At 46.8% G+C, this 15,268-nt stretch overlaps 2 protein-coding genes across 7 annotated transcripts in view; both read right to left on the bottom strand.

Moving 5' to 3' along the window:
- LOC118503029 (leucine zipper putative tumor suppressor 3) overlaps positions 1-12,248 on the bottom strand; it is a 33,195-nt gene extending 20,947 nt beyond the window's left edge. For 2 of the 6 annotated variants that reach the window (XM_036035854.1, XM_036035859.1), the window contains exons 1-2: positions 12,112-12,248; positions 8,639-8,735 (exon numbers count right to left, since the gene is read on the bottom strand). In XM_036035854.1, coding sequence (XP_035891747.1) covers positions 8,639-8,641 — 3 coding nt within the window. In that variant the 5' untranslated portion in view covers positions 8,642-8,735; positions 12,112-12,248. Of the gene's footprint in view, positions 1-8,638; positions 8,736-11,644; positions 11,871-11,911; positions 12,080-12,100 lie in introns of those variants that run through there. The other 4 variants (XM_036035855.1, XM_036035856.1, XM_036035857.1 and 1 more) reach the window with 4 other exon arrangements.
- Positions 12,249-12,740: 492 nt separating this feature from the next.
- Positions 12,741-14,547, bottom strand: LOC118503038. Its single transcript, XM_036035872.1, has 3 exons — positions 13,985-14,547; positions 13,621-13,898; positions 12,741-13,557 (listed from the first exon to the last, which is right to left on the bottom strand). Exons 1-3 carry the CDS (start codon positions 14,342-14,344, stop codon positions 13,467-13,469), a joined length of 729 nt encoding a protein of 242 aa, XP_035891765.1. The 5' UTR covers positions 14,345-14,547; the 3' UTR covers positions 12,741-13,466.
- Positions 14,548-15,268: the final 721 nt, after the last annotated feature.

The following is a 15,268-nucleotide window of genomic DNA, read 5'->3' as shown; positions in this document are numbered from 1 at the left end:
GGTAGGCAGGTAGGTCGTAAAAAGAAAGCGCTCGGACGGCACAAAAAGAAATAAACCTCGTTCTGTGAAATTTGGGTTACGCACACTGTGTGGCCACGGCGGCAGCAGCAGTAATGCCGAATGTTCTCCTTGGACGCATCGGGTAGGATCGGATCTCGAAGTCTGAGCTGGTGCTTTCCCCTAAAGTCCTCCGTTCTCAATTAACATCTCTTTCTCTCTCTCTTTCTCTCCCTGTCTCCATGTGAAGTGTGGTTTTCTCCCAACGTGGCTTCCTGAAGATTTCACCCGTTGTGGTCACGAAAGGACCATAGGGTCGCGGCGTTGCAAGGGCTATAAAACACGTGTGAAAAAAGGCACTTTGAATGTTTGTGTTGATTACTGGTCACCGCAAAAGGTCACGGCATCAGCGGATCCCCCACCGTTAGGCACCGTTAGGCCTCTGGGTGGTTCTCGCGCGGGGTCCTAGCTGTTTCTAGGGGCACAAACACATGAAATCGACACCTTGCCACACGGGGCACGTGTGAGCGGCACCTGTAACGCCAATAAAGATTTGTATATTTGTTTCCCAAAAACAAACCCTCACGCACACAGGCGTGCCACATAAAGGCTTTTCCGCCTTAATCTCCCGTGCGATGGGCGGCATGTGCAAGCTCTCACAGGAGACTGTTCTTTAGAGTAATGCTATTTAGTTTCTTTTTTAACCGGCATTCTTCCAGCAAAACCGCAGGAAGATTTCTTAACTACCCTGGTCAATCGACCAAGCGAGAGATCAATATCATTAGGCGAAGCCTAAACGGAACACGACGGCCCAGGCAAGAAATCTCTTCAAATCCGATTTAACTGAAAGCTGACTTACGCTGCGCCCCCCGGACACAGTCGTTTCGACACCATCCGCATATATGTCGATATATTGATGGAGCCGATTTCTGTGAAGGTTGCCGATACGATCAATCCCATGATCTTCGGCTGAGAAGCGCACGGCACGTTTCGCTAACGGCTTTTCTTCAACCATTAACTCAATCCTATTACTGTCGAGCTAGAATACGCTAGAATACGTCCGCTAGCGCTAGGGTTGCAGCACCTGACGACCAGGTCCGTGTCGCGAGACGGTTGTTCGGTCTTCTCTAGCGCTTTTTCTTCCGTCTGTTCAACTGCCAGCATTCATCGCACGTTGGCAGGTGAAACACAGCCCTTCTTCCGGTTTGCTCGCAATCGACGTTTTCCGGCAGCTGGAGTGAGGGCAGTTAGGAGGCATGTGACGAAAAATGGAACAGGCGAGTGCTCAAACAAAAACTCATCTTCAGGTGGAAATTATTGTACGGAAGCGGAAGCAGCCGCCGTTCAAGTGCCATTGCACACACAGGTATCGCATGATCGTTGTTAATGTGCCGTGTAATTAACTATTCCCAGCTTTTCTTTTCGATGCCTAACACAAGTCCTCCTATGGCTGAGGAGGTCAAAGCCAAGCAAAAGTTCGGGAACTAGCGTCCGCTTAGAGCTAAGATGCCTCGTTTCGAATATTGGCGGAAGTTTTGGCCAAGTGCGACGGCAAAGATGAAAAGCTTTGCCCACAGTTATCTTAAACCGCCATTATCAGGCAGGCTGACGCGACACAGTACACTTCTACTGCGAAAGTTGACTGACCCGCGGTGCTACGGTGTCGGGTACCACCGCTAGTGTTGACCCGCGTGTGACAAACACACAGGCACTCACGCAGCACCCTCAATTATTTCGCAAAACTTCCCGGGGCCGGGACACCAGAGCGACAGAGGACCGAGAAGAGACGGCTCAAAGCAGCGACTTCTGCGCCGCCACGATTAGATTAGCCCGACGATTGACACGCACTGCTGCACACACAAAGTAGTAGTGTGGTGGATGTTCTCGGCTGTCTCACTGTGTCAGCTGTTTCCGGGACCTTTCTTCGCCACGACGGCGACGACGACGACGACGAATCACCAGCCTCTTTCCACCAACTTATCAGGGCTTTGTGAGGTGCTGTTCGGGGCCCACGAAACCGATTCGAACCTTTGAATGGCGGTCGATACGCAGCCCGAGAACTTGTCCTCTGGGCGATCGGTGTGGTCGAAAGAGAGAGCGATTTTTTAAGCTTTTAAGTTTGCACTTTCTTCGTGTTTGTGATATTCTCGCGTAAAGTTGTTAAACGGGTTTTGGGGGGAGGTTTACAGTACCGAGATGATGCACTGTCGCCGGCCGCCAGACCATCCGCTCGCTCCCTCTTGTGGCGCGTATTTGTTTTTCCATCTCGTGAATATTGAAACCGTATTAGCTGCAAGCTCAATCGCCGGATCATGGTTGTGGAGCTAATGAACGTACGAAGGAAGCCGTTCGATTCCTCAAACTGCAATGCCCAAATCTGAGCGGTGCAGTGTGCTTGCAACCAACCATTGCACGGAACTACCATCTTTTCCACACAGCTGTTTGCATTTCCTCGTCGGCCGGTTTATCGGCTGTCACGACCTCGGGGGTTCACGTGCTTCGTGCCGATCGTTGTAGCGCAGCAACCCGTTATCGGCATCATTTCCTTTGAAATTGTAATTGAATTCACCAACAACACTCCCCATCCCAACAAGCTAGCTTATGCTGGTCGATGCTGGCTCATGTCGATCGAATGCATTTGCCGCCGCCCTGGTTTATGCCCAATGCCAACGGTGTGCATATGTGTGAAGAGAACCCCCGGTCGTCCGTGAAGCGCACCACGTTTCCGTGCTCCCCTTGTCAGTCCCGCTTTCGGCTTCCTTTCATCCGCCGCACTGAGTCGGGCGGAATCGTGTCAATCGGAAAGAAACGGCCAAGATCCCATTTTCAGCATTCGTACGGTTTTATAGCAGGTGTGGTGGACGCCGATTCCAGTGTGTCACAATGTGTCGTTTATCCCGCCGAAGACTAACGGCGATACTGGTCCTGCCGGATAAGGGCTACCATGCCTACACCTGTCACTGATTCGCTTTTCGGGCAGGTTTGAGGCGAGGTCACTGTCAACTTCATTTCCTTCTTTTCCCAGCGACGATTTCCAGCGGAGATGATGATTGCCTTCCCTCCCTCAAAACTAATTTATGAAAGTAAAAACCACTAAGGCGTCCTCCATAATAATTCACCAAACAAGATTATGTTTGCAAGAAGGATGAGGTGTCCGGTTTGGATAGGGGATGCTGCAACTTCCCTTGAGCAGGTGAATGTGAGTGTTGGCTGGTTGAATACATTATACGTTAGCCGAGATCGTACAAAACATCCAAACCTGATAGTGGGACAGGCGGTAACCGGATCATTCCCGCGAGAACTAGAGAAAGATCGTTTCTTGATCGCGCGCACACACTCACACACGAGGAGATCGATGAAGAGTAAGAGCGACTGATCGCACACATTCGGGGTTGATGGCGCAAAAAGGGCGCGGTGCGGCCACTGCGAGAGGATGCAGGTGACGTTTGAGCTGACGTCGGAGGAGAGTTGTTGACCTACATTTTATTTTCTCCAAACGATCATTCCAGCCCGTTCCGATGCATACGCGCGATCGTTTTCACTGCCACTACAGCCTCCCGCGAAACTACGGGCCTGCCGGTGGAGCCTTCCATATTGTCAAACCGTTCCTCCATCGACGTTATTCGTGGGGAAGTTGTGTGTGTGTTGCACGAAGTCACCAAAAAGAAAACAACGCGTGAAGGTGCCTGCAAACCGACGAAGCACATGAGTTTGCCAGCGTGTCAATGCACTGTCGGTGGACTTGGGGCGGTGGTTGGTACACTGTGCCCATTGGTCCAGGGGTCCGGTTGTCCGGTTCCGGAGTTTTACCACTCTACCTACCGGTACCCCGCGATAACTAGTAACGCCGTCCTCCTCCGACGACGATGGTAAATCGGTTGCCTGTAATTGCCGCCTTGGAAAAGTCGTGAGTGCGCGCGTTCGCGTTTCGTCCGACGCAGTTGGTCCGGTTTTGTTTTTCGCCTTTTACGCTACCAGCTACCATTTTCATTCCGAGGTTCGTTTGGGATTTTGTACGCGATTGGAGGATCCCAATCGCAATCAATGCAATCGGCAGAGCAGAGTGCTTTTTTGACAGTTCATCGCAGAGCCTGTGCTCGGAGGCTTGGACGGTATGTCCAAAAACAACCGTAAAAGGGATAGCTAATTAATTGCATTCACACTACTTGCTGGTTGCCGGATGGCTAAAAACGGGTGGCAACATTGTCTTGCATGAAACTCTCTTTCCGTACGGTGCATGAAGGTATGGAGAACTGGTTTCTGGGAAAGCGTATCATAAACAGAGAGATCCAACTCAAGAGGTGTCTTAATTGAAATGTCTACAATCCTTCGCTGGTTTTTCATGCGAACACTCTTATCACTTCATTCAGCAGTAGAATCTATGAGGATTTATTTTAGAAACTGATATTTAGCCAGCAAAACCAGCATCTATCAAACATACGATCGTATGGTATGGTATCGATCACAGATGATCATTCCGACCGAGTGAATAATCAGAAATTCTGCAGTCAAATGTCAAAACCCATTCAAACAAACTGACTTAAGTCATCATAAACCCCAATGCCCAAGTTTCATAGTATTCAAATTACTAATGATGGAGAACCGTTTAATTTTAATCATCGCATATGAGATATCCCCTTTTGTGAATACGACTGCAAAGCTCGATCGTCCCACACGCCTAAACCAAAGAAGGTTAATTTGTCTGAATCGTCAGACCCTCGGATCAGACCTTGCAGGAGTTACCTGAACCTTTACCAAACCCTACCTCCAGGCCGGGACAAGCATGACCTCGGCGCCACGATGCAGTGTTGCCAGTAGCCTGTCAGCGGTTGGGAGTGCCGATCGCCGGCTAAAGGTGACCGTGAAGTAAATGACTTTTTCCGCCGTCATTTCGACTCGCCGGCTCCAACCGACGAGGGATCCGCTCCACCGCACGCACCGGACATCGGCAAAGATCGTTGCGGTAACGCGTTTATACACGATCTATCTTTATTGGTTTATTAATTTCACCCAGCAGCGCGGTGTGAACCGTACCGACAACTCAGAACGGTCGGTGGGGCCATGACCCAGCTTTATGCGGGTCCTGAAATGAAATGAGCCCGACCATAAATCCACAACTTCTCCAGCTGCGCATTAACGCCGCTCGTTCCCCCCGGAGTGGCTCGTTCCAATCTGTGCTCTGCGCCTGCGATGCGGTGGTGGTGTTCGGTGTTCGGTTTTCCAATGTCAACGGCATTTGTACGGCAAGCAACGGCAACACACACCGGGCGATTGGCCTGCTTACCAGCCGTCGGCCTAAATAAATATTTCCACTACACTCGACGAGCACAACAGGCACAGGCGCGCAGACCCGCGCGTTGCAGTTGTATCATTGCCAAACCGTGGGAAATAATGCCACACCAAGAACCGAGTCGGGAAATCTCTCCTGGGAACGGTTGGGGCATGACAAATCAGTTCAATTGGATCGGGCAAAGCAAGAAGAAACCAGGGAGGACCAACGGCGTACCAGCGATGAGCTGGCAATAGAACGGTCATATTTTCCGACGGGTTTTTTCCCACCGATTTTGCAGCTGCCTCCAATGACGGTTCCGCCGAGACTATCTCGACAGCGGTTTGAACAAACACCGCCCGCCCGCTTGACGTGCTGTTAGCAAACGGCGATCGAACAACTGATACAAAATCAGTACAAACAGGGTCAATATTGTCCCCGGCACAGGACACGTCGTTGGTTCAGCTGTTTATGAGTGTTTATTCTTCCGAGCCAGTCACATCTCGCTCGCAGATTTGTTTGCTCACCATGATCGTTAGCACACTGATAAGGTCGATGACTAAACGGATCTATCCATCTCTTACAGTTGAGAAATCCGACTAACGAAAAAGACCTCGAGATTCGAACGGAATTGGCGGTCCCAAAAGAAGAACATCATAAATATATGGGATGTGATGACGGTGGGCCGTTGCTGCAGCGTGGGGAACGCTCAAATTAGTATGCGCAATATCTTCCTCGCATATTGACACGTCTCGGAAGACCACCCACAGCCAGCGTCATGTGGTGGCTCCTTGAGAAAAGACTCGGATGAACATTTTACGCTAAGCTAATGCTGGAGCTGAGAAGCGGACAACGAACAGCGAAAGAATGAAACGACGATCGTCGCAGGTTTAGTTTCGTTTGCAAACGGCCTTACAGTCGGCTGTGGTGTTTTAGCATTCGATTCCGCAACGGCTCTCCGGCATAGCGTTCGAAAGACATCAATGCTGCGTAAGAAAGGAACCGCCGCGTGCTACGTACTACTGCAGACACATTGATCCTTTACAATCGTGACCGGGACGGCCCGCCGTCCTCTACTCGATAGTATTCTCGTTAAGCTACGGTGGTACGCGTAGTTGTGACAAAAAAGAAAAATGGTCCACCGTGGCCACAAGTGAAAGTGTTTGCTCCCTGCGGAGGGCGGGCTGTACGCTCGCTGTACCATCCGCCGCCCAACAATGAGCTTCGAACACCATGACTGTCAGGTTTTGTTATGGTGGTTTTGAAAGTGGCCGTAGTCGCGCGAAAGTTTCTCGAGGGAAAAAAAAAATCTCCACCGCGGTACCACGGTCAGGTCGACAAAAACCGCCCCGGGAAGGTCAGTGTAATAAATGCGGAATCAAGCGAAAGAACTTTCACGTGCACAAGAAAGTAGCCAGCCATACATCTTGGCTCGCTGCTCATTTCAATACCCTTTTTTAAATTATATCCACTTATTGGTTGATGGCGGTAATTAATGAAAGCGAAACAACGTGTAACACTTGCACATAACCTATCCGTAAAATATAGTGAAGAAATAGACAAAATTTGAGACAGATTTTGACCATCTTCCTTACAGGTAAAAACGTCCTGCACAAGCTCAACATTGCTATACAACTATGCCGACTATGTCTGAGAACAAGTAGTTTATAAAGCAATCAGTAGATATTTTTGCAAAGGTGGGTGCGTCATCCACAGTAGAAGCTTCCAACTCCCAGTGACCAATTAAATTTGTTTTAAGCAGTCTTCCATCGGAGGATTTTGTCCGATAGTTCTGTATCCAAGACAGAGTAATAACAGACCATCAAGAGTCAGAAAGAGCTAATGAAATGCGAACATTTATTTTTTAGATAGCTAAATGTTTGTTTCCAGCAGGACCAGGTCTTCTTGGATGAAGGATTCAGGCAAAATAGAATATGTTACATTATGTTATCTGAAGTTTTCATCATCATCCGAACTAACTCGATTTTTTTAAACAGTTGCAGACATAAAGAGTAATGTAAAGAACGAACCAAAACCATAAAATGAAACATAATCTCCAAGTGCGGCAAAACATCGAAGAGAGACAACACGAAAACAACACATCACACTATTGTTATCGGAAACTCTAAATTCAGGAAACCTGGCCTGAATGTAGAGGAGGGCTATATGCTTGTTCACACATCTCCTTTTCTGAATGCTTATTTCTCTTGTCCACACACCCCAGAAACCAAGCATGGATCGTTCGCCCGGGCAAGTAAGATGAGACGACCGGAACTGCTTTGTTCGTCATCCGCATCATCCAACACTGCGCGACCCGGAGACGATTGCTTAATCCGTCAAGCCCCCGTCCGTGTCAAGGGAAAGGGAACGTATAACGTCCCTTCATGTAGCACTTCAAAACGATACATCAATGGGCCATCCCCCCGCACACACACACACACATGCACTAATGCTCGGCGGCAGTGATGTCCCGTCGACGTCTCCCGTTTCATGGGAACCATCGTACGAATGCCTGGGCGCACTGTTTCGACACCTCCACTAGGCAGCAAACCTGCACTTCAACAACAAAGTTGAGCTGTAGCGCGTCTCGTTCTCCAATTCTCCCCTCCCTGGCCTCTCTGGAGTCTGTCCATTACCGAGTCCCTGAGCGAGTGTACTATTGATGCTTCAATCAGCTGTAGTTTTTCCACCGAAGTCATCGTCAACGTCCGGGAACGGGGACTGATCGACCATCGAAGCGCGATCGTTGGCGTCAAAGTGTATGATGGATTCAGAAAAGCTTTTAAGTCGTACCGCTGCCGAGGTAAGACAGACCGCCACCAGCACCAGCAGGGAAAGCGGTGTTTTGTCGATCTTTCGGTACTGCTGTGGTGCTCTGGAGCCAATTTCGCACCATTTCGCCTTGTGCCATGTGTTAAATGGTCACTAACTGGTACTCTCCTTCTTGGTGTGCGGAGCCGGTGCCCGGTGAGACAAGAAGCCCCGTGCTCTTGCGATGATCGTGCCTGTTGATGCGATGTTTTTATGCCGCAGTGCGCAGGTCGGCCGGTCGCCAGGTAATAAAAGGAAGATTGGATTATTCTTGGACATTCATCAATCACATCACTGGAGGCATACCCCCACGCGCGTTGTAATGAGCACGGTGGATGGAGCGTTAGATGATGGAGCGATATACAACAACAACAAACACTCAGAACGATAGATGTTTCCCATTACTATTGTAGCGCTACAGCGCAGTGCGTGAAACGGCGTCGATCGGGTTATGCAATGTTTTGTTTTTAAGTTTAACGATTGAAAGTTAAGCACCGATGGCTTGCCAGTGGGCACAGGCATGAATGTACATATAATCGTAAGGGAACCAGTAATACTCACCATCACATGACAATCGGCGCGTTTCCAATCCGTTGTTCGGCAATGATCTCCTGTTAGAACGTTACACTTCTGGCAGCCAATCTATCACTATCGATCACTGTGTAAAAATGGGTGAATCAGAATGGAGATCACTGACGGACGCATATAAAAGGGCACACAAGCACACAAACACGCGATCAAACACCACCTGGCGCAGCAAACGAACATCTCAGCACTTTCCGATTGTAAATCAATCCTACGCACACCATCCTAGAGTTTAGCTGTTTGTGTTATTCACCCCGCGTATTATTCACTCAGAACGTTTGCAATTGTCCAAGCACAGTGTGTCAGATGCAGCCGCTATGCGTTGCCGATTCGCATGACTTCATATTGCATGATTGGCATGGTTCTCCACTCCCAGCGGTCGCTCGCGATCGATCGATTTTAGATCCGAAACGATCGATCGATCGATTGATCGACCTACTACCACTACCACTACTACTCCTGCTCGTATGTAGAAACTCGAACAAAAAACCTCACGGAACGGAGGAGCATAAACCAGCCATGACATAAAACCATTGATTTATGCGGTGTACCCCAACGGGACTGTTTAGTCACACTGAAAGTTTGAAAATGAGCCCTCATTGCAGCATTGCTCCGGGTGCCAGGCACAAGAAAGAAGCGGACGGGAGGAGGAATAATGTAATCAATTATTTTTGCCACAAACCACCACCTAGGATTCGCGTACGGACGGACGATCGACAGTGAGTAAAGGGGGTGGGTGGCGGAGTTCTATTTCCATTCTATGAATCGAGAGCTTTGCAGCAACATTAAAAACTTTCGCACAATGTGTGTGAGGTGTTCCGTTCCGAGCATACAATACAGGCTCTAAAGCATGCAAAAGGTTGAAGTAAAACGTGCTGGAGCTAAGATCCAATGAGGGGATTGTCACTTTTGGTACGCTAAATGTGTTCAATCTATGCAAAATTTGTAGATTATCCTCTTTAAGGTGTTATCTTTCTATTCGCAAGTGTGTTGTTATGCTGTTTTCCTTGTAATGTCTGGAGTATTCCCGTGGCAGTGTCGAAAGACCTATCCTTTTCCTTCCTTTTCTTAAATATTTCTTCCTGATGATCAACGGCTTTTACTGATCTAAAAGTCTAACCTTTTCCAACTGCGACCTGCCTGGTCCTTTTTGTTAGGCCAGCGTCGATTACTTCCTCGATCTTTGAGGCAAAAAATCTTCCCATCACAGGTAGGATCGTGATCGATGGCGGTTAGATTATTTCTGATAATTTTGTTCGAATCTTGTAAGTATGTCTGAGCGCCAAACTTAGCTCAGCAGGTAGATCTCTAATACTAAGTAACAGGCTATTCTCTGATCTATCTGATCCTCTACATTTCAAAGCTTGATATTGTGTTCTTGTACGTGTTCTACTGGAACATGTAGAATCATTCGCGTCAGAATTCTAAAACGTTGACACATAATTCTAATTATGAAAACAATCCTTTAATGTGTCCCTAACATTTCGATCCAGCTATGCACAACCGTTCATGAACTTCCCTTAAAAATGTGGTAAAGGGTAAAGAAAGTAACGCGTAACAGACGGAAACTGAAACAAATACAAATTTCACATTTTCTTTGAACCCAATTACCAATTCTACCACCATACTATTCGTGGGCCGTGTGGGCACTGACATTGGTCAGATGAACTGAACCGCGACCATAACCGTTTAAGGGGTACAGAAACCGTCGGGTGCACGCACACCTTCCGCCACGATTCCGGGACAAGTGTCGGCAAACAGCAGTGGGCCGGGTTTGGTAGGAAAATAAAAACAATAAAAAAGCACCACCAAACCGGAGCTCGCCAAGATCTGACCCGCATGCCATTCCATTCGCTGCTTCCCCCAAGACCCCCGAACGGTACGTATATATCCGTAACGGATCGGTGATTCGAACGCGAAAAAATAACTCGAACGAAGAGAAGACACACAGCCAACAACCAAAAAAAAAACGTCTCATTCAAATTGAACCCTCTTGGCTTCGATGTGCGTCGCCCCCGTTGTGCCCCCCCTCCCGCCTTCCACCCTACGTCTCTGCTGGCTGTTGGGTGAGTATGTGGTGCTTGGCTGGCCGAGCGTCGCAGCAGCAGCAGCAGCATGGCAGAAACTGGCAAACTGGGTTCGTGTTACCGAGAAGTTCTTCTCTAACAAAGTTTGCTTCTTGCTGGTGGCTGCTGATGCTGCCGCTGCTCTCACGGGAAAGTCAGTTTCGGTGAACTCGCGGTGATGCCCGTCTGAAACCTGAAAACCGGCCAGCGGAACCTGTGTTAAAATTTATTTTGAACCAAACAGAACGATCATTGGCGGCGAGGCACCTCAGCGATGATCGGGGAGGACTTCTTCAATCGCACCGGACCCCAGAGCATATTTGCAAAAAGGGAATGATTGAGTGTGTGTGTGTGTGTGTGTGTGTGTGTGTGTGTGTGTGCAGCACACTCATGTGCATGTGTTTGATAAGCAACATAATTTCCTCAAATGTTTTGCTCTTTTCGAAGAAAATAAAAATCTCTGTCCCTGCTATTTTTTTGTCTTGCAATGCGTGATCGCGCTAAGATCGATCGCAAAATAGTGTTCCACTTGAGGAGATTTTGTCACATTTAATGCGATGCGATTTTATGTTACTTAAGCGTTAATTCATATGCCCCCGCAAGCGAGTTTGGGAACTAATTGCGTTGCTATAATAAGAATGTAACGCCCAGCTATTTGTCCAGCACGGTACTATGTTTTCACTCATTAGCTAGGAATTCACGATCCATGTCCACAGCCGCCAGCACAACACACAACACGCTACACGGCTACGAATGTAAGTAGTGACCGCGGTCCGTTCAGCCAAACCACTTGCGCAATCGAGTACTTCGCCGTGGAACGAACGCACGAGGGCAGAGTGATTATTTCCGCACGAAGCATGGGTTCCTTGCGCTTTAGGAAAAGCCCACCACGCTTACGGGGGCCCACCGTGCATACCGTCATGCATCAGCAGCAGCACACGGTTGGACAAGTCTGCAGAAGATCACACCTCACTGCATTGTTGGTGTCGCTTCGGGAGGGCTAAGAAAGCCTCCTTTAACTCCTTCACTTGATGCGGTACTTGTCGATAATACATCGATTATGTTTCAATCGAAACTACACTGCACTTGATTCCTAACAGAACTGATCTTCACTCAGCTTACTGAACACACAAACACACGATTTGCATAACGCGCAAACAACGATTGGCTGTTGTTTGCCTACCTAACAACCAATTCACTTTTCACACATTCGTTTTCGGTACTGTGCATATTGTTACGGCCATAACAATCCTTTGCGACGACGGTCAATCGATCATTACACCACACTGCCATGCGCTATGAGCACACACTTTCGATACAATCGGAAACTAATTTGCTTTCGACAGTCGGATCCAATTCAATCCATATTTACTTTGTACACACCTCTCCAATTAGACTCTCCGATCGGTAATCATACTTTACAAAACAACCAACGACAATAGTCTTGTGGGGTATGTTTGTCGCGGACCGTTCCTCGCTGTTGTGTTCCTGGTCAAGCAGTTCGTTTTGAAATGATTGTTTTGCTCGCGCTGGATTTCAAGATTCAATTTCGCACCAGCTCATTATCTTGAAGAGAAAAGCCATGTCTTGACTTTCTTGGCCCAAACGTTGCAACCCAACTAGCGAAATCCGTGCGAGCGCTTGAACGGATCGATTCGAGCAGTGGTTTTGGAGAAACTGCTCGAATACTGCTCGCATCGGCTGAATTTTAAATACAGATTGTTGAAAATGTTCAAGGTTTTTTAAACCAATAAAATCCTTCCGACCTTTCTATTTGCTTCTTTCTATTTTTTACCTTTCTATTTACTTTAGCAAAATGACTTTCTTCAATATTGTGTCTCTCTCTCCTAATCGGTGTACAGTTTTAAGCCATTTATTATATGTCTTTTCACGGTTTGGAGAAGGAAATGTCTCCTAATTTAAGTGAAGAGAGAATGATCTGTAAATTAATTTTAAGCAATACAACCAGGTGGTTCTAATAGAATAAAAAATAGGCAAATGTACAACTCATACATGATAAAAAAAACAGTCAAATATCTTATCGATTATAATTGCTAACATTTGGCCTGAGAGCGGTTGTTTGAAGACCTATTCTATAGACTCTTTTTGTTGTTTTTTTGGAAGTAGATTGAACTTGACCAGTATTATCTAAAAATTTCATGATATTACGACAGTGATGCTAAAATTTACTCCAATCTTATTTTTAAATCATCATTCAAGCATGCTCGGCTGAACAGAATTTAAGGAAAAGCTATAAATTACTAGGAAAAAGATTTAGAAAGGTGCTTAAACTACTATTCTACATCGCATGCTAAATTATATATTAATTTACAGAGCATGTGAATTCAGTACAATTAACTGATTTTTCGCCCCAACGTATCAGCTAGCTGTATCTGTACTTTGATGATAATTACATATGTTAGAAACAGTATGGCATGATTCATTATGAAATGGCACCATGAATGGATTAGTACAATGTTCTCTAGATTACACCATGCCCGAAAATGTTCACAGCTGTGCGAAGGTTGTTGTCACCCAAGCTCAGTAGCCAACAGTCACTTGTTGTGAGCATATCAAACGTGCACCATCATCTAGATAACGTCCTGTTATCGCACTATCTAGCAAAAGTACCGGTACGTTCACATTACTAAACATTGGCAAATTGTTATTTATTCTATGTAACTACATTAAGTTCAGCTGCTCCACAACTTTCTCACACTTCATCCCGAGGATACTGCTCATTCGATCTGCAAGCTCATCAGCTTTATGCTTTTGCTCTTAATGCCTTCAAATGTGTACGACGGGTTGACTTTCACAAAATCATCGTACCTGGAAAGGTAAAATAATTGTTTAGTAAATGTGACTGGTCGTTTGTGCCATTATTGATCTCACATCATCTCCAGGTCCGTTTGAAAGCCTATCTTCGCGGCAGGTATCTGAGAACCGATGGCGGTAAAATTGGTGCTCGACAGACGTAAGCCAAACGCACGGCAAATCGGTCTACGGGCTTTAAGTATCTCAGTGGCAATTCCTCGTCCTCGGTAGCGATTGCTTACGCTAAGACCGTATGCCGTCAGATACTTATCGACACCGTACCGCTCGAACAGGTTCACCGTGTCGGTCATGTACTCATTAACGGCGACCAATTTTTGCATACTTTCGGAAGTGATCTGCAAACGAAGTAGAGCAACCAAATGAGCCTTAGTTCTATTATGGACGAATGCCTGCATGTGTATGTATACACACTCATACATACCAAACTGGCTATATCTGTTTTATCGTTGACACACTTCACTGCCAGCAAGTTGGCCCCCACCAGCTCTTTGGATCCTTCCTTGTAGCACACTATGGTCATCTTCTCGCTAAAAACGTGCATCCAGAATTTGACAACCTCCTCGTACGACAGAGCATTGTGCCGCACCCGACCATACGAACAAAGCGGTTCATCGTCCAGAAAATGCTCGGTGTACAGCTTGACGGCATCTTCGAACCGATCTTCCGTCAAATCCTCCACCCGGTACGTAGCCAACGCACCATCCTCACGGTCCGGATCGGGTGCATCGAACGTCCACCAAACGTTCGGGTAAGGCACGTTGTCCGGTCGTTCCCAGGGCATGATACGTTAGGCAAGGGTAATCACTGTTTTACGTTGGAAAGATGTTCGTACACTGCGCTACATTTAACCGTGGTTTGAATTCCTTTTTAGCTCAACTCTTACAGATACGTTTGTCGTCTGAATTAAAATGATAACAACACACGCACAACCTTTTCGGTGAGCGTGTGCGATAGGGAAAACCATGTGTTTGCGCATTGACAACAAAGACCGCGCAAGCGCGTACGCTTAAACCGTTAGCACCAGCTTCATTTGGATGGTGCTGCTATCATGCCGCTGCCCAGCGAACATTTTTAAATAGACGAACGGAACGGTTTTTTGGTTGCCTCGCGAGTCAGATGGATGTGGCATGGTACACAGACTAAAGTCTCGGAAATATAAATTTATATAAACAAAAGGTTTACTCAGTTAGATCGCTGTTGGGAGATCTAATTAAAGTTTTAAACCATTTATCAGCTATGTTCCAATGAGTTCTAAAGGACTATTGAGTCTCAATTCGAAAAAACTCCTGGACATTTCGGGAATAAATTGTGAGATTATAGCATTCTTCGTCGATGTTATTCATACAAGGGATGTTATTCATATAATCCTGAACTATCTCCGAAACGACTTTAATTTCAGAATGGCTTAGCAGCAACCGATTGCAGCAGGTAATGCGATATCGAATATCAAATCGACGAGTATCCCAAGACAATTGGTAGAGTCTGATATTTGTTAGACAAGATGTTCGATAGATATTATTTTTAAAACTCCAGTTTTAGGCCACAGAGTCTTTTAAATATTTTTTATAAATTTGATATTCATTTGCCTTATGCAACTGCACAATTGACGAGTGCTGCAGAAACACAACAACACAGTCGCGTGCAAGCTAATTCAAGAGGCTAATATTAAAGCTGAATGATAAGGGTGAATATGTCAATACTGATA

This window comes from Anopheles stephensi, chromosome 2, assembly GCF_013141755.1.
Source record: "Anopheles stephensi strain Indian chromosome 2, UCI_ANSTEP_V1.0, whole genome shotgun sequence".
Classification (NCBI taxonomy): domain Eukaryota; kingdom Metazoa; phylum Arthropoda; class Insecta; order Diptera; family Culicidae; genus Anopheles; species Anopheles stephensi.
The sequence above is the reverse complement of the archived record's forward strand: the minus strand, read 5'-3'. Positions and strand labels throughout refer to the sequence as shown.